This window comes from Carcharodon carcharias, chromosome 2 (genome assembly GCF_017639515.1).
Source record: "Carcharodon carcharias isolate sCarCar2 chromosome 2, sCarCar2.pri, whole genome shotgun sequence".
NCBI lineage: Eukaryota > Metazoa > Chordata > Chondrichthyes > Lamniformes > Lamnidae > Carcharodon > Carcharodon carcharias.
Window position 1 is genome coordinate 89,973,750 of NC_054468.1, and position 18,532 is coordinate 89,992,281.

Consider the following 18,532-nt stretch of genomic DNA (forward strand, 5'->3'; position numbering starts at 1 on the left):
TTCTGCCTCCACCTGGAAGGATGTGCTGATGCCAAGACCTACTGCCCAATCAGATGGCCAGCAGCTCTCCAGTCTCAGCAGTGCCCCCGGGAGCAGTGGCCATTGCTGGGACTGCAACAATCCTCCACAAGGAGCAGCATGGAGGCCAGATTCAAAGGTGAGTTCAAAGGAGTGTCTATACTGGGGCCGGGGGGCCATGATTGGGAGGCTGGAGTAAATGGGGTCAGCAACCATTGCTGTGGGGGGCTCTCTCTTGAGCTCTGCGTGTTTGAAGAAGAGGGACTTGGGCTAATCTCTGCACCCCTATCCAACAACCAGTACTGAGCCTGTAGCTAGGCCGCCAGGGTTTACATGGTGACCTTGCCACATGGCATGGGCACCTTCTCTATTGCCAAAGTACCAGTAGTGGTGAATGGAGGCCTTTAAGTAGCCTTTTACTGCCCACTCAAAGGGCCTCAATTGGCCCAATAGCAGGCAGGTAGTCTGCCACTGATAAAATACCAGAGAGGTAGGTAGACAATGGACGTGATGGCACCGCCACCAACTCCCCCGCCCCCCCAACCCCTGGCTATGTCATCCGATTTCCCCACCCACCTCCACCCTACCTGTCAGCTCACTCCTGGCAGGGGCGGGCTCTAATGTAAAATTCCTGCATTCAAGTGGGGTTATGACTATAATATTCGATCATGTACAGCGAGGTTAGGAGGTGCTGTATTGGTATTGTCACTGAGCTAGTAATCCAAAGACCCAGGATAATGCTCTGGGGATCTGGGTTCCAATTGCACCATAGCAGATGGTGAAATGTGAATGCAATTTGGAATTATAAGTCTAATGATGAGCACGAAACCATTGCCGATTGTCATCAAACCCATCTAGTTCACTAGTGTCCTTTAGGGAGGGAAATCTGCTGTCCTTACCTGGTCTGGCCTACATGTGACTCCAGACCCACAGCAATGTGGTTGACTTTCAAATGCCCTCTGAAATGGCCGAGCAAACCACTCAGTTCTCAAGGGCAATTATGGATGGGCAAAAAATGCTGGCCCAGCCAGCGACTCCCGCATCCCATGAATGAATAATAAAAAAAGCTTTTGTGGTGAGCAAGGTACAGACAAGAGTTTACTGCTGAAATTAGATCACAGAAAGAGGAACATTTCTACAGCGATGGGAAATAAAAATGTCCCAGTTGTAAGTAACTGAGAATCATGTCCCAAGAGATTGGCTGAATTTGTAGTCCGTGTGCTAACTGTGTTTACAGGCTTTTTACAATCTTTTAGAAAGTATCATCCCCCAGGGAGATTCATCCCATGTGTTAGTTAATGTTGTGGCAGCAATTGGTTTTTCAGTCTCCAATTACATCTCAGCTTTACAATATGCATCAGAGAATAGTACATTATAGAAGCAGGCCATGCAGCCCATCGAATCAGTGCTGGCTCTTTGAAAGAGCCATTCAATTAGTCCAACACCCCAGCCCTCCAGCCCTTTCCTTATAGCCCTGCAATTTTTATCTTTTCAAGTATATATCCTAGTTTATTCCAGTTTTATTTAAAATTGCACTTTCATCTTAAATTTATATAGCAAATCAGCATACCAAACTTAAATGTCAATGTTAATTAGCTCCCATTGAGGAATAGTACTATTTCAGTGAAATGACTAGGCAACTTATGGTTTAGGGTTATTGTTATAACTCCAATCTTCAGTAGTCAGGCATCCTGATTCGGAATCATCTATGGTGTTTTAATTTTGAAAGTTATTATTGAAACTGCTTCCATCACCCTTTCAGACAGTGCATTCCAGATCATAACAATCCTCTGTGTAAATACAATCTCCCGATCTCTCCCTCTGGCTCTTTTGCCAGTTATGTTAATCTGTATCTTCTGGTTACAACACTCCTTTCAGTGGAAACTCTATCTTCTATTTTATTCCTAAAGGTACCCCAGAATTTTGAACTCCTCTGCTCCATTGACCTTCTCTGCTCTAAGGAGATTAATCCCAGCTTCTCTAAGCTCACTCTCATGTAAGCATCCACGCACTTCCTTCTATCTGGTGGGTGATCAGAAATGGACCACACCACCTGCTCTCTCAGGCTTACAAAATGAAATGTTGTCCAGTTTATTCTGGAGCTCAACCCTGCACTGTGTTTAGAACTCACCCTGCTAACCTAAGATCCATTTCTAGTTACTGGCATCTCATGGGGCCTGGTTGTTCTCGGGATTGGCCTCCCAGGAGCCCATTTTCTGATGAGTCTGTGAGTCAGAGGTGAGATGCACTGAGCACTTTTAACGCCCTGCGCTCAGGTGAAAGTGGCCCCTAAAAGAAATTTGCAGTATAATTAGGGCTGCAGAAACCTCTCTCCTGGATTATGAGAAGTTATGGGGCAGTAATCATCTGGGAAAGATACAGTGGGGTCTGCTAACCTGGATGGAGTGAGAGATTGCGGTGAGGGGCAATGCCACCAGCACTGGCACCAAACGTGCTGCCCTTACGGTGGGTGTTACAGACCTGGCAGCAATGTACAAAATACATGATTCGGGCTCAGCTGGCGTCTGCCTCTTGTGGTACCAGGTTTGATCCACTGAGGAAGATCATTGGGGTCAGTCAAGTTTTCAGCAGTTATGAAGCAATCCCCACCAGAGGAAGGGGAAAAAAAATCAAGATCTTTGTTCATTTCTGGGAAGGGTTAAGATGTTCCTAGGTCCGGTACAATCGGATTTCATATAGCATAGATCTTCCTTCACACTGTCCCACCAAGCATTCCCAGATTAGGTATAACTTAGGTTAGATACAGAGTAAAGCTTTCTCTGCTGTGTCCTACCGAAGTATCTCACAATCAGTCTCAGGGAAGCACCCTCTACTGCACCAGTGTGACATTTGTCAAATCTGTAGTCTCCGTTGCTCGTGCTGGACCTAGGGTGCTTTAATACACTCACTAAGAACTGGCTTGATGCTGTCAGCTCTAATTGCATGTTTGCGGTGAGCAGAGTGAGAAGATGTTTAACACATTTGTCTGGGTTGGTTTCTGGTCTGAAAGGGCAGCACGTTTTAGATACAAGAGTAAGGCGATTCCGCCAAAGTACCTACCAGTGCCGTAAAATGCCATTTAAAACTTCAAAGGGAGCTAATTGTCACAATATCATGCAGTCAGCTCAAGCCATTCTTATACATCAACCATGGAGCATCACCCTGATATTTCAATTTGAACTAGTTGAGTTTGAGGACTTAGCAGGGGTGGGCCAGGAGGGGTCTCACAGTGTACCCTTATGTGTCACTGCGACTCACAGTGATTCCAGCAGCTTCGTTTAAACTGTATCTTTGGTAAGCTGACAAGCATAACAACTTGGATTTGTTCAACACCTGTAATGCCTGGAAACAATCCAAGGGGTTTTACAAAAGTGTAAATCAGACAAATATTTGAATATCTTTGTTTATGTTCATTTACTCACTCACTGACACCATTGTTCCTGTACAGCTACAACACTGACACCTCTACCTGACAATGGGAAAAATTTCTGGTATATCCTGTCCACAAAGTCCAGGACAAATCCAATCCAGCAATTGTCCCATCAGTCTACACCCAGTCATCAGCAAAGTGATGGAAGGTGTCATTGACAGGGCTATCAAGCAGCACTTACTCAGCAATAACCTGCTCAGTTTGGGCCCTGCCAGGAGCACTCTGCTCCAGACCTCATTACAGCCTTTGTACAAACATGGACAAAAGAGCTGAATTCCAGAGGCAAGTTGGGAGTGACTGCCCTGGGCATCAAGGCCGCATTTGACCATGTGTGGCATCAAGGAGCCCAAACAAAGTTAATGTCAATGGGAATCAGGTTCTATAAGTACATAAAAAGGAAATGTTTGGCGAAGACAAATGTGGGTCCATTACAGGCAGAGAATTTATAATGGGGAATGGAAAGATGGCAGAGAAGCTAAATGATTACTTTGTATCTGTCTTTATTGAAGAAGATACAAGGAATCTCCTAGAATTAGAGCTCCAAGGGACAAGGGTTAAAGAGGAATTGAAAGAAATTAGCATTAGTAAGAAGGTTGTATTGGAGAAATTAATGGGACTGAAAGTTCATGAGTCCCCAGGACCTGATCTTCTACATCCCAGGGTGTTGAAAGAGGTAGCTATGGAGATAGTGGATACATTGGCGATCGTTTTCCAACATTCTACAGATTCTGGAATAGTTCCTACAGATTGGAAAGCATCAAATGTGACCCCACTATTTAAGAAGGAAGGGGAGAGAAAACAGGGAACTACAGACCTGTTAGCTTTATATCAGTAGTAGGGAAAATGCTAGAATCTATTAATAAGAATGTGATAAATGGACACTTGGATAATAATGATCTGATTGGACATAGTCAGCATGGATTTGTGAATGGGAAATCATGTTTGATGAACCTGTTGGATTTTTTTGAGGATATTACTAACAGAATTGATAAAGGGGAGTCAGTAGACATTGTGTACATTGATTTTCAGAAGGCTTTTGATAAAATCCCCCGCAAGCGGTTAGTTAGCAAGATTAAAGTACGTAGATAGGAGGTAATATACTGGCATGGCTTAACGATTGGTTAACAGACAGAAAACAGAGAGTAGAAATAAACAGGTCATTCTTGCAATGGCAGGCCGTGGCTAGTGGGGTACGGCCAGGATTAGTACTTGTGCCACAGCTAGTCACAATATGTACCAATGATTTAGATGTGGAAACCAAATGTAATATTTCTAAGTTCTCAGGTGACACAAAGCTAGGTGGGAATGTGTGTTGTAAGGAAGATGCTTCAAGGGGATTTGGACAGACTTAGTGAGTGAGCAAGAATATGGCAGATGGAATATAATGTGGAAAAATGTGAGGTTATCCACTTTGTTCGGAGCAACAGATGCGCAGAGTATTTCTTAAATAGTCAGGGATTAGAAAGTGTAGATGCACAGATGTGTAGATGGGTGTCTCGTCAATAAGTCACTGAAAGCTAACATGCAGGTGCAGCAAGCAATTAAGAGGGCGAATGGTATGTTAGGCTTTAACGCAAGGATTTGAGTACAGGAGTAGTGAAATCCTGCTTCAAATTGTATAGAACCTTGATTAGACCTCTCCTGGAGTACTGTGTGCAGTTTTGGTCCCCTTACCTTAGGAAGGATATTATTTCCATAGAAGGAATGCAATGAAGGTTCACCAGACTTGTTCCTGGGATGGAGGGACTGTCCTATGAAGAGAGATTGAGGAAACTGGGCCTGTCTTCTATAGAGGGACAGACAGAGTAGATGCAGGTAAGATGTTTCCCCTGGTTGAGGAATCTAGAACCAGTGGGCACAATTTCAATATAAGGGGGAAGCCACATAGGACCAAGATGAGGAGAATTTTTTTTACTCAAAGGGTTGTGCATATTTGGAATTCTCAACCCCAGAGGGCTGTGAAAGCTCAGTCATTGAGCAATTTTAAAGCACAGATTAACAGATTTCTAAATCCCAATAACATAAAGGGATATGGGGATAGTGTGGGAAAAATGCATTGAAGTGGACGATCAGCCATGATCATATTGAATGGCGGAGCAGGCTCGATGGGCTGAATGGTGTATGACTGCCCCTATGTTCCTAAATCTCTCCATTAGCTAGAGTCATATCTAGCACAAAGAAAGATGGTTGTGGTTGTTGGAGGCCAAACATCTCAGTCCCAGGACATCACTGCAGGAGTTCCTCAGGGGAGTGTCCTAGGTCCAACCATCTTCAGCTGCTTCATCAATGACCTTCTCTCCATCATAAGGTCAGAAGTGGGGACGTTTGCTGATAATTGCACAACGTTCAGCTCCATTTGCAACTCCTTGGATACTGAAGCAGTCCATGCCAGCCAGCAGCAAGATCTGAACAACGTTCAGACTCGGGTGATAAGTAGCAAGTGACATTCGTGCTATACACATGCCAGGCAATGACCTTCTCCAATAAGAGAGAATCTAACTATCTCCCCTTGACGTTCAACAACATTACCATCACTGAATCCTCCACTATCAACACCCTGGGGGTTACCATTGACCAGAACCTGAATTGGACAAGCCATATAAATACTGTGGCTACAAGAGCAGGTCAGAGGCTAGGAACCTGCGGCGAGTAACTCACCTCCTGACTCCCCAAAGTATGTCCACCATCGACAAGGCACAAGTCAGGAGTGTGATGGAATACTCTCCACTTGCCTGGATGAGTGCAGCTCCCACAATACTTAAAAAGCTTGACACATCTTAAACCACCACCTTAAACATTCATTCCCTCCATCACCAGTACACAGTAACAGTAGTGTGTATCATCTGCATGATGCACTGCAAACACTCACCAAGGCTCCTTTGACAGAACCTTCCAAACCAATGACCTCTACCTCCTAGAAGGACAAGGGCAGCAGATGCACAGGAACATGACCTGCAATTTACCCGACAAGTCACACACCACCCTGAATTGGAACTACATCTCCGTTCCTTCACTGTCGCTGGGTCAAAATCCTGGAATTTCCTCCCTAACAGCACTGTGGGTGTGCCTACACCACATGGACTGCAGCAGTTCAACAAGGCAGCTCACCACCACCTTCTCAAGGGCGATTAGGGATGGGCAATAAATGCTGGCCTTACTGGCAGTGCTCACATCCCATGAATGAATAAAAAATAAAGGATATATTTTTTACCAAGAGGGTAAAAGGAACATGAAATGTTATTGTACTGTTGAAATGGAGACTAAATAATTATTTGAAAAGCATCATATAATTATTTGACAGGTAAGAATATAAAAAGATGCAGCGATAAAGCCTGGAATGGGGTTAAAAGGGAACCATTGTCATTGAGCATCTAGCACAGTCAAGATAGGCTGAATAGCCATTTTTGCTGTAATGTTTCGAAACAAGATCACACACGCACACCATTCTTCGGATATGCTTTTAGCCCCAAAGCCTCCATGGATGTCACCTTGCTGTAACTCCTTGACTGGGCAACTCAAGTTTGGACAGCAAAGGTGTGGAAATAGCAAATGAAAAATAGCTGTAGCAAAATGTTGTAGAGTGGGAGTGATAATGGGTGACTGGGATATTAGAGGAGGAGCTATTGGTACACACTGGGGATGATAGTGTTCTAAAGCCTCTCCATGCAGCAGCAAAATGGCCTGCAAATGTTGCGATGGCAGTCAATTTTCCAAGACTGTTGCTGCCATAGATATTCAATACAATTGTATTAAATTCCCTTGGTGTGCTGTTTCACAGAAGGTATTATATCAGGTTAACAGCTGTGTTCCAATAAGAGTGCAGAGGAACTTAGTGCAATGTGTTGGGTGCGTTATTCTGAAATTCACCCCACAAGGCAGGTCAAAAACATATCCCAAGTGCCTATACAAGAGTGCACCCCATTCATCAGTTTGAGAATCTATCCAATGCCCCAATGTCCAAGAATGCACCCCATGGATCAGCTTAAGAACATATCCCACACTCCAGTTTGAGAACAAACCTCTCAAACCTAATCAAAAACATGCTCAATGCACCAGTTTGAGAACACATTTCAAGCATCTGTTCAAAAACATCCCATTATTTCTTTAGTGGTTTTAACATGGTACCCAATTTACTTGGTTGTGGTTGCCAATAGATTGAAGATCCCGTATGGTTCTGCAGTGACTCAGAAAGTGGTCCCTGATGTAACATTTAGCCACAGAGGCCAGCTTAATCAGCTTCAATTCCTTGCCTGCACTGACCTAAATGTTCTTTGCTTAATGCAGCTATTTGGGGGTGATTCACCTAGTCTCAATATATAGGCATGCAAATAAATCCGGCAGGGGTCCTCCCCTAATTGGCATTCAGTGAATGTATAAGAACCCCCATCCCCACCATCCTCACTAGGTGATTTCAGACTTGATTCTGATGCTTTCCGCAGCAGTGTAGCTCAGCAATGCTCACTGACCAGAATGCAGGATTAGTCATTTAGTGAAGGGATTGGAAGGTTTCTGACACCCCTGGACCATACCCAGCAAGAGTCATGAGCATTGAAAAGAGAAGGAGAGAAAATCAGAAACAGTATTGTGACCAGCTGTGGGTCTTGAATTTAAAAAGGTACGGAGCGGTTGGTAGCAGTGTTAGTGTTTCAACAGTTATGCCAAATGTTGGCATTATGCTAAACACCCTGCCTGAGGTGTTAGCTGTTCTGCTATTTTAAGGTGTCCTTGGCAGCAAATAGGATAGGCTGTTTACTCCTCTTTTCAACTCTTTCTTGGACTCGAACTCAAGTTCTGTCGAAGGGTCATGAGGACTCGAAATGTCAACTCTTTTCTTCTCCGCCGATGCTGCCAGACCTGCTGAGTTTTTCCAGGTAATTCTGTTTTTGTTTTTGTTTACTCCTATGCTGGGAGTGCTGCTTTCCCACATGGCCCCCTTCTCTCGCTATTCCCCCTTGTTTCCCACTGCTGTGAGAAGGTTTTTAACCCTTTATCTCTTTCCCTCTCATTTGAAAGGTTTTGCTCTGACGGTGGATGCACTCCCTGGCTTGACCTGCCAGTTAGGTGCAATGAGGCAGGGTCCTGAGAGGCTTGTCTGTGTTTTAGTAGAGGCCCAAATTTTAAAGCAGAAACCTCTGTTTGCCATTAGCCCTTTAGTCGAATTAAGAAGAAGTTCTGTGTTGGCATTCGGGATCAAGTGCCTCCAAAATATTCCCTCACCAGTTCACCTTTTGTTCATCAGCTCAACAGTACAGAATGATAAGACCTTTTTGGCATTCGAGCCTATGCACCTGTGTGTTGAAGGTATGTAAAGGAAGATTTTAATTATAAGGTGTTACAGCACCAGACTTCCCCCTGAAGCGATCTGTGCTGAAAAGATCCTCCCACCTCCTGTTGAGAAACTGCCTGGAAATCGAGATAAAACTATTGCACGTCCAACCAACAAAGGAGCTCTTGTTATTGAGAAGACAGAGCTGTCAGATTACATCATAACAAATGGAAAGCAGCCGTCTCCTCAAATTAGCTGGTTTTATTAGAGCGCATCTGTGGTTTGCTTTATTTCACTTCCCACTAATATCTGGAGAGCGATGGAGCAGAAGTTTGGGAACATTTATTACAGCCTTTCTGAAGTTATATTGTTCCTTTAAAGGTGTTAACTTGGTTCAATAGGTTGTACTCTCACCCATAAGGCAGAAATGTGCATGTTCAGGTCCAACTACATAACATGAGCTGGTAATTTAGACTTCCGTGTTAGTGATGTACAGTGGGAGCACTGCACTGTCAGGCATTCTCTTTTGATTGGGAGTCTTGAAACTGAGGTCTTGCCTGCCTGTTTGGAAGGACATAAAAGATCCAATGACACAATTCACAAATCTAGGTGTTCTGTCTGCGTGCTGAGCAATATCCTTCTCTCAACAAAGACTATCGAAACAGATTAACTGGCCATTATCTTCTTGCTGTTCATGGCATTTTGCTGCATGCAAATTGACTGCATTACAGCAGTGACTACACTTGACAAGTACCTCATTTGGACGTCCTGTGGATGTGAAATGCGTATAATAAAAGAAAAGCCTTGCGTTTCCATAGCACCTTTCATGACCTCAGGAAGTGCCAAAGCACTTTACAGACAATTAAGTACTTTTGAAGTGTAGTCAACTGTTTTAATGTAGGAAATGTGGCAGCTAATCTCACGCAGCAAAGTCCCATAAACGGCAACAAAATAAATGACCAGATAATCTGCATTATCAACGTTGCTTGAGGGATATATACTGGCCAGGACACTGAGGAGAATTTCCCTGTTCTTTGAAATAGTGCCATGGGATCTTTTGCAGCTGAGAGTGCAGGTGAGGACTTAGTTTCTGAAAGATGGCATCGCTGAAGGTGCAGTACCTGCTCAGTACTGAAGTGTCAACCCAAATGACATGCTCCAAGCTCTGGGTGGGGAGTTCTTTCTTTGCTTCAAATGCATTGTCTTCCAATAACAACAAGCTTCAGTTGCACGCTGCCTTTAACTTGTGAAGTACCTCGAGATGTTTCCATAAGTGAGCAGCAGAAAATCAGACACTGAACCTAGAGAGGGAGCAGTTTATAAGCATGACTGCAAGCTCGGTTAAAGAGATGGGTTTTGAGGAGTTGGGGATGTGGCCAAAGCTGGCAAGGTTGTGATTATTGCCCATCCCTTGGTGGTGGTGGCCCTTAGGAACATAAATAAAAGCACGGAATAAAGGCCCATCAATAGAGTTGTCCAGCCTAATCCTGCCTTCCAGCTCTTAGTCCGTAGTCCTGTAGGTTAATGCTCTTCAAATGCATAGCTACATGTTTTTTAAATGTGATGAGGGTTTAAGTCTCTACCACCCTTTTAGACAGTGAGCCCCAGACCCTCACCACCATCTAGGGTAAGGAGAGAAAATAGATGGCAGGAGGCATAAACAGTCGAAGAATCCTTTCATCAGGCAGTGAGGGCTGCTGGTGATTCAGGGGCCTGGTCCTTTATATTTGAGATTTGTCATTGATTGTGGGGCAGGAGAGGGGGTAGATCCTACGTATCAGACACCTTCAGAGTAAAAACCCTTACACAACTTTAAACTAAATAAGCAGTTAACATAGGGAACGAAAACATGGTGATTGGATAGGGCCATGTCAGGTGGTTACCGTACAAGGTATTGAAAGTATCTTTAATTAGCACTTTAAGAACAGGTAGTAGAAATATAGATAGTTGAGCACAAGAGGAAGTCATCTGACTCGCCTTGCCTACAACTCACTGGCTGTTTTTATACAATCCCCTTTTTCTGCTTTTTTCCACCTTCCTTGTTATAATTGTGTGTCAGTAATTATCCAAGACCTTTCTGAGAGCCAGAATTGAGTTAGCATCAAACGCCCACTCAAGGGAAACATTCCATATTCCAATATCACTTTGTGTAAAAGGTCTTATATAATCCCTTTGCGCATCTGATGCTTCTGTTGAGATGACACCATTGTCTTTGCTTTACTACCAATGGAGATAATTTATCTGTGCTTTCCTTCTCTGTTCCTTTTATCATTTTGAACTTGTGTTAAAATCTTCTCAGTTTAAGATAATGCAGCCTAGCTTCACGAGCATTTCCTCTTAACTCCAGTTTCATCACTTGAAAATGCTGGGTCATATCTAAGTATTTGATTTGTTCCTGTTTTCTTGTAGTTGATCTTGACTTACCAATCCTTTGTTTTCTGGATGAGATACTAACACACTGCCATTTCCCACTCACCCGGTGCCTCCTATATAAGCCCCAGTTAATAGCTGGTATCATCACAGCATGGAATTACCTTTAAATGAGCCCTGCATTGGTGATTGTACTCACTCTGGACACAGTAGGAAGAGGACATGACATGCTGCTGCAGTAGGGGTTATTATTCTGTGTTTGGGCTGAAGCATAGGGTTGGAACAGAGCCAGCCATGCTAGTCTGATCTGGGGACGCTAAATGCTGGCACTGGGCCTGAAATGGAAAAGTAGGGCTCATTCTCATGAAAGAAAATGTTCCTTGGGGGTGGCCAACATCCCTCATTGCCTGGCTGGAACTGGGTCTGGGAGCTGGCAGGCTGCCTTCCTTGAAGGGCATTTAATGAACCAGTTGGATCTTGCATTGATTATTTTCTGAAACGTTGATTAGAGTGTTAGCTATAAAAAACAGTTTCACAGTTTGCCATGGTAGGATTTGAACTCTGAACTTGTGGGTTATAAGTTAGCCACAAGGCTACTGTAGCCTCTATATCTGATATGGTTTGGGATAAAATGGAGGTTTGACTTATCCTATGTCAGCCAATGTTATACCTAACCTGAGCATACCAGTTTCATCCTTAAGCACTAACATCCCTCACTGTGAAAAGCACAAACATTCACTGAGGAAGAAGCAGATGATAAATTTTGGGCTCAGATGGACAAATCGGGATGGAGGGCATTTTTTGACGGGCGACTCTTTTCGGAGTGTTCAAAGTTATATTAAATTTACGCCCCTCTCCCTACCCGCCCAGGTGCCTCCAAGCCCAGAGTGTGTTCGAGCCATGATGAGATTGATGTATTGTCCTCACTGTCGGAGCATGGCAAGTGTGAAACCCTGCAACAACTACTGCCTCAACATCCTGAAGGGCTGCCTGGCCAATCAAGCTGACCTAGACAGCGAATGGAGGAACCTAGTCGGTAAGGTTCATGGTATCTGGAGGAGCTGGGGGGAACAGTCATGGACACTGAGCCTCAACATTAGGTACCTGTGTAGATTCTCACTAGCCATCTAAAGAATTTTCCTTCATTTTTCTTAATTTATCCGTTGATTAGAACACACGTGGGAATTTACTTGATCAGCCGCTATACCTTTGGCGGGAAGTCCTGTTAACCATAGTGTGTCCAAGGTTTCTCCCAATCTATTGCCGCACTTGTGTTGAATAACTGAGAGAAAGTCCAAGCGGATGACCTTCACTTTAAACCATGAGTGCTGATGTCATCCTTGGGTGAACTGGCTGGAAAGGGGATATTGAGTGTCAATGTGAGGGAGCCGAATTAACATCAGCACAGATACAGTCAGTAACACAGGGTTATGGGGGGAGAGGGGTTACAGAGTGACAGTGTGAGGGAGCTGGATTAACATCTGCACAGATACAGTCAGTTACAGAGGGTTGTGGAGAGAGAGGGGTTACTGAGTGACAGTGTGAGGGAGCTGGATTAACATCAATAGAGATACAGTCAGCAACACAGGGTGCTGGCGGGGAGAGGGATTACTGAGTGACAGTGTGAGGGAGCTGGATTAACATCAGCACAGGTACATTCAGAAACACAGGGTGCTGGGGAGAGGGGTTACTGAGTGACAGTGTGAGGGAGCTGGATTAACATCAGTAGAGATACAGTCAGTAACACAGGGTGCTGGGGAAGAGGGGTTACTGAATGACAGTGTGAGGGAGCTGGATTAACATCAGTAGAGATACAGTCAGTAACACAGGGTGCTGGGGGTAGAGAGTCTACTGAGTGATAGTGTGAGGGAGCTGGATTAACATCAGTAGAGATACAGTCAGTAACACAGGGTGCTGGGGGTAGAGAGTCTACTGAGTGACAGTGTGAGGGAGCTGGATTGACATCAGTAGAGATACAGTCAGTAACACAGGGTGCTGGGGGAGAGGGGTTACTGAGTGATAGTGTGAGGGAGCTGGATTAACATCAGTAGAGATACAGTCAGTAACACAGGGTGCTGGGGGTAGATTGTCTACTGAGTGACAGTGTGAGGGAGCTGGATTAACATCAGCACAGGTACATTCAGAAACACAGGGTGCTGGGGAGAGGGGTTACTGAGTGACAGTGTGAGGGAGCTGGATTAACATCAGTAGAGATACAGTCAGTAACACAGGGTGCTGGGGAAGAGGGGTTACTGAATGACAGTGTGAGGGAGCTGGATTAACATCAGTAGAGATACAGTCAGTAACACAGGGTGCTGGGGGTAGAGAGTCTACTGAGTGATAGTGTGAGGGAGCTGGATTAACATCAGTAGAGATACAGTCAGTAACACAGGGTGCTGGGGGTAGAGAGTCTACTGAGTGACAGTGTGAGGGAGCTGGATTGACATCAGTAGAGATACAGTCAGTAACACAGGGTGCTGGGGGAGAGGGGTTACTGAGTGATAGTGTGAGGGAGCTGGATTAACATCAGTAGAGATACAGTCAGTAACACAGGGTGCTGGGGGTAGATTGTCTACTGAGTGACAGTGTGAGGGAGCTGGATTAACATCAGTAGAGATACAGTCAGTAATACATGGAGTTGGGGGAGAGGGATTACTGAGTGACAGTGTGAGGGAGCTGGATTGTCATCAATAGAGATACAGTCAGTCTCACACGGTGCTGGGGGGAGAGGGGTTACTGAGTGGAAGTGTGAGGGAGCTGGATTAACATCAGTAGAGATACAGTCAGTAACATAGGGTGCTGGGGGGAGAAGGGTTACTGAGTGGAAGTGTGAGAGAACTGGATTAACATCAGTAGAGATACAGTCAGTAATACAGGGTGCTGGGGGTAGAGGGGCTACTGAGTGGAAGTGTGAGGGAGCTGGATTAACATCAGTAGAGATACAGTCAGTAATACAGGGTGCTGGAGGGAAAGGGGTTACTGAGTGACAGTGTGAGGGAGCTGGATTAACATCAGTAGAGATACAGTCAGTAACACAGGGTGCTGGGGGGAGAGGGGTTACTGAGTGACAGTGTGAGGGAGCTGGATTAACATCAGTAGAGATACAGTCAGTAATACGTGGAGTTGGGGGAGAGGGATTACTGAGTGACAGTGTGAGGGAGCTGGATTAACATCAGTATAGATACAGTCAGTAACACAGGGTCCTGGGGGGAGAGGGGTTACTGAGTGACAGTGTGAGGGAGCTGGATTAACATCAGTAGAGATACAGTCAGTAACACAGGGCGCTGGGAGTAGAGGAGTTACTGAGTGACAGAGTGAGGGAGTTGGATTAACATCAGTAGAGATACAGTCAGTAACACAGTGCTGGGGGTAGAGGGGTTACTGAGTGACAGTGTGAGGGAGCTGGATTAACATCAGTAGAGATACAGTCAGTAACACGGTGCTGGGGGGAGAGGGGTTACTGAGTGACAGTGTGAGGGAGCTGGATTAACATCAGTAGAGATACAGTCAGTAACACGGTGCTGGGGTAGAGGGGTTACTGAGTGACAGTGTGAGGGAGCTGGATTAACATCAAGAGTGATACAGTCAGTAACACAGTGTCACAGGTGTAATTTGTAGCCTGTGCTGTTTTAACTGATTTCAGCCAGGGCAACATTAGGACTTGTACAACCCCAAGCTAGAGATGACAATATGAGCCTAGCTCCCAGCCCTTGGGGTATGCGAATATCGGGTGAAAAGCATGACTGGTATTAACTGTGATTATAAGTGAAATAACTGACTAATATTCACTTTGAGTTCATGCATGAAGAGTAGACACACTGGCGATAGGATCATAAATTCAGAGAGAGGTTACAGCAGAGAAGGAGGCTATTTGGCCTGCAATGCTGGCTCTCAGCAAGATGAACTCACCTGCTCCCACTCCACCAACCTTTTTCGGTAGCCCTGCAAATTTCCAGGTACTTTTCCAATTCCTTTTTGAAAGCCACGATTCAATCTGCCTCTACCACACTCGCTGGCAGTGCATTCCAGATCCTAACTGCTCTCTGTGTAATCACCTTATATTGGTGCCCTCTGGTTCTCAACCCTTCTGCCCATGGGAACAATTTCTCTCTACCCTTGCTGGATCCCTCATGATTTTGAAAACCCTCGACTTGAAAAGCAGAAAATGGTTGCAGGTGTGTCAGTACTTCCAAAGCTCTACTCTAGCTAGAGCCTGCTTCCGTTGGAGAGCAGGAGAGAAAATTGATGGTGGGGGAAAGAACTGTATATAACATTTCAGCATTTACACAGAGTCATTAACATAGAAAAAAAATCTCAAGGCTCTTCACAGCTATGAAATCAAGCAAAAGTCAATGCCAAGCCAAAGACAGAGACAGTAGGAGAGTGATGAAAAGTCTTGTCAAACAAATGGGTTTTAGGCTGGTCTTATGGGAAGATTGCAATGCAGAGAGGTTGAGGGTGCGTATTCCAGTGTGTGGGGCCTGGACAGTGTACTAGCAGTACAGCGATCCGTGGAAGAAATTTGAGCACTGATCTTAACTGTTGTTGATATTTCAGACTCGATGCTTCAGGTGGCTGACAGGTTTAATGGACCGTCAAACATGGAGTCGCTGGTTGATACAATTTACATGAAGATTGCCGAAGCAATACAGACCATGCAAGATAACAGAGCTCACATCTCATCAAAGGTAAGGCTAGTCAGGGCAGAGTAAATTCTGGACTTGGAAGTAGCGGATGGCACAACGAGTTAAAGCTCTGCCCTTTCACAACGGCAATTGTGATAAAAATGCCCCTTGCTCTGCCAGCTGAATGACCGCTGTGAGAATTAGGTTTGGGCAGTCCCAGATCAGTTCTGTGTGACGCAAATGACCAGGACAAAACTGCCCAGCATTGATCACTAAGTGGCAGTGAGTTGGCATCACATTTGTGTTATGCCATAGGGCAGCTAGCATTTGATGGAATTAGAATAATTCTGGAGCACAGGACGGGTGTGTAAATCTATGGTTGGAATCAAATTGGAAGCCAAGGTTGGATTAGGAGCCAAGCTGTTGGGTTTGAATTTGGGAGCCATGGTTGTGACTGGATTTGGGAGCCATGGTTGGAATTAGCACTTTCCTCTTGTGGACACTGTGTTGATTGTCCATGGTTAACCTGATCTAATAAAACTCAGTGTTATAACTTGGTCAGCAAGTTATGTTAGGCTGTAAATAGCTGGATTTACTGTTTTCCCATTGTTTTGTGTGCCAAAATATAAAACAAATGCAAATGTGGAATGTCTAATCTCCCTTCCCTCTCCCCAATAAATGGTTGCATTTATATTGTATGCATGTGGCATATGGATGTCCAAAGGCACTTTTCAAGGCAGTACCAATGAACACTTGAAAATACCTCTCTTGCCTCCTTTAAGGCACTCTCCAAAGCTGATCTCTTTGACCAAGCTTTTTAATCACCTGTCCTAATATCTCCTTACATAGCTTGGTGTCAAATTTAATTTGCTAACACTCTTGTGAAGCATTTTGGGACATTTTGTTAAAGGTTCTGTGTAAATGCAAGATGTTGCTGTTATTTCCAATGTTATGAGTTACGCTGTTATGCGTTAGTCTTGGCTGATATATTTAGAATGAACACATGCCTGTCAGCTGTCCTACTTAGGAAGCCCAGGCACTAAATAGGACTATTGAAGAATGCAAGGTTCCAGAGCTACCAGCATCCATGCTCTGCTGAAAATCCCACCCCAACTATTGACCCGAATCCTACCTGTTCGAAGTTGAGAGGCCTGGGTGCACATACCAGAGAGAAGGGGACAGGTGCGAGTTATGCATTGCCACCTAACAATGGACAAAGTGGGTGCACAGAGGTTAACTATTCTCCTCCAATTCTGCCCTTTGTGCATCCCTGAATCCCTTCACTTCACATAACACAAGTTATGTTTTTATACTTTTGTTGAATGTACGCATCACTGTCACGGTCAAAATTTGTTGCCCAAACTTAGTTGCCCTTGAGAAGGCGGTGGTGAGCCCTCTTGAACTGCTGTGGTCCATCTGGTGCCCATACACCCACAGTGCAGTTGGGAAAGGAGTCCCAGGATTTTGACCCAGCGCCAAAAGCCAAATACTGCTGATGCAGGAAATCTGGAATAAAAACAGGAAATGTTGCAAGTATTCTCTTTGGAGAGAGAAACAGGAACAGACCTGAAATGTTGGCACTGTTTCTGTCTCCACCAATGCTGCCTAACTGCTGAGTATTTCCAGTAACTTCTGTTTTTATTCCTTCACTTCACCGCTCATGATTGTCCTCTTCATCTGTCAAGGCCTTAGGCAATGGATACCCCACCAACCCCCAACCACCACCAAACCTCTCTGCTTGTCTGGCTCTCTCTCTCGCTTCCTTTAAGATGCTCCTTAAAACCTGCCTCTTTGACCTTTGATATCTCCTTCCATAGCTTGGTGCCAGCTTCTGTTTGATAATGTTCCGTGAAGCACCTGGGGTGCGTTTTTAACTATGTGACAGGTGCAACATGAGTGTAAGTTGTTGTTATTGATCCCAAGTACAATAACCCTTGACATCCCTATACTGCAATTTGTAAGTAAGATTAACTTGTTCTCTTGGTTCCTGGGTGGATACATCAGTGGGATTCTTTTAGACTGAAACATCACAAACAGCTTTGTGCAGAAACACCTGTGAATAACATTCATGTTTGGACTTGTACTGTCTTGCTGCAGTTGTTAGAGCCTTGGCGAGATCTCACCTGAAGTATTGTTTACAGTTTTGGTGCCCTTATCTAAGGAAGGATATACTTGCCATAGAGGGAGGGAGTGCAATGGAGGATAATCCCTGGGATGGCAGGATTATTTTATGAGGAGAGTTTGGGGAGACTGGATCTGTATTTTCTAAAGTTTTGAAGAATGAGGGGTGACCTCATTAAAACTTACAAAATTCTTACAGACTGTGACAGAGTGGATATAGATAAGATGTTTGCCCCGGCTGGTGACTCCGAAGTCAGGGGACATCATCTCAGGATAAGGGGTAGGCCATTTAAGGCTGAGATGAGGAGGAATTTCTTCACTTGGAGGGTGGTGAATCTTTGGAATTCTCTACCCAGCGGGCTGTGGAAGCTCAATCGTTGAGCATGTTCAAAACAGAAATCGATAGTTTCCTGGACACTAACGCATCAAGGGATATGGAAATAGCGTGGCAAAGTGGCATTGAGATAGATGATCAGCCATAATCTAACTGAATGGTGGAGCAGGCTGAAAACGGGTTGAATGGCCTCCTCCTGTTCCTATGTTCTTCATTGTTTTGAAGTGCTATTTATAAACCAGCTTAACCCGTTAATTTGGCGTTATCTAAAGAGCCTCCTCTAAAGGGAATGCTGGGTCTTGGATGTTTTACTCCCCTTTCCTTACACCCACTGAACCCCCCTCCCGTTCCCCCAATTCCTGAAACCA

General features: G+C 44.7%; 1 protein-coding gene across 1 annotated transcript in view; it reads left to right on the forward strand.

Annotated features, from left to right (window-relative positions):
* Positions 1–18,532, forward strand: part of LOC121269636 (glypican-1-like) — a 186,050-nt gene that overhangs the window by 148,151 nt on the left and 19,367 nt on the right. The window contains exons 4-5 of the mRNA XM_041174391.1: positions 11,955–12,120; positions 15,642–15,772. Coding sequence (XP_041030325.1) covers positions 11,955–12,120; positions 15,642–15,772 — 297 coding nt within the window. The remainder of the gene's footprint in view (positions 1–11,954; positions 12,121–15,641; positions 15,773–18,532) is intronic.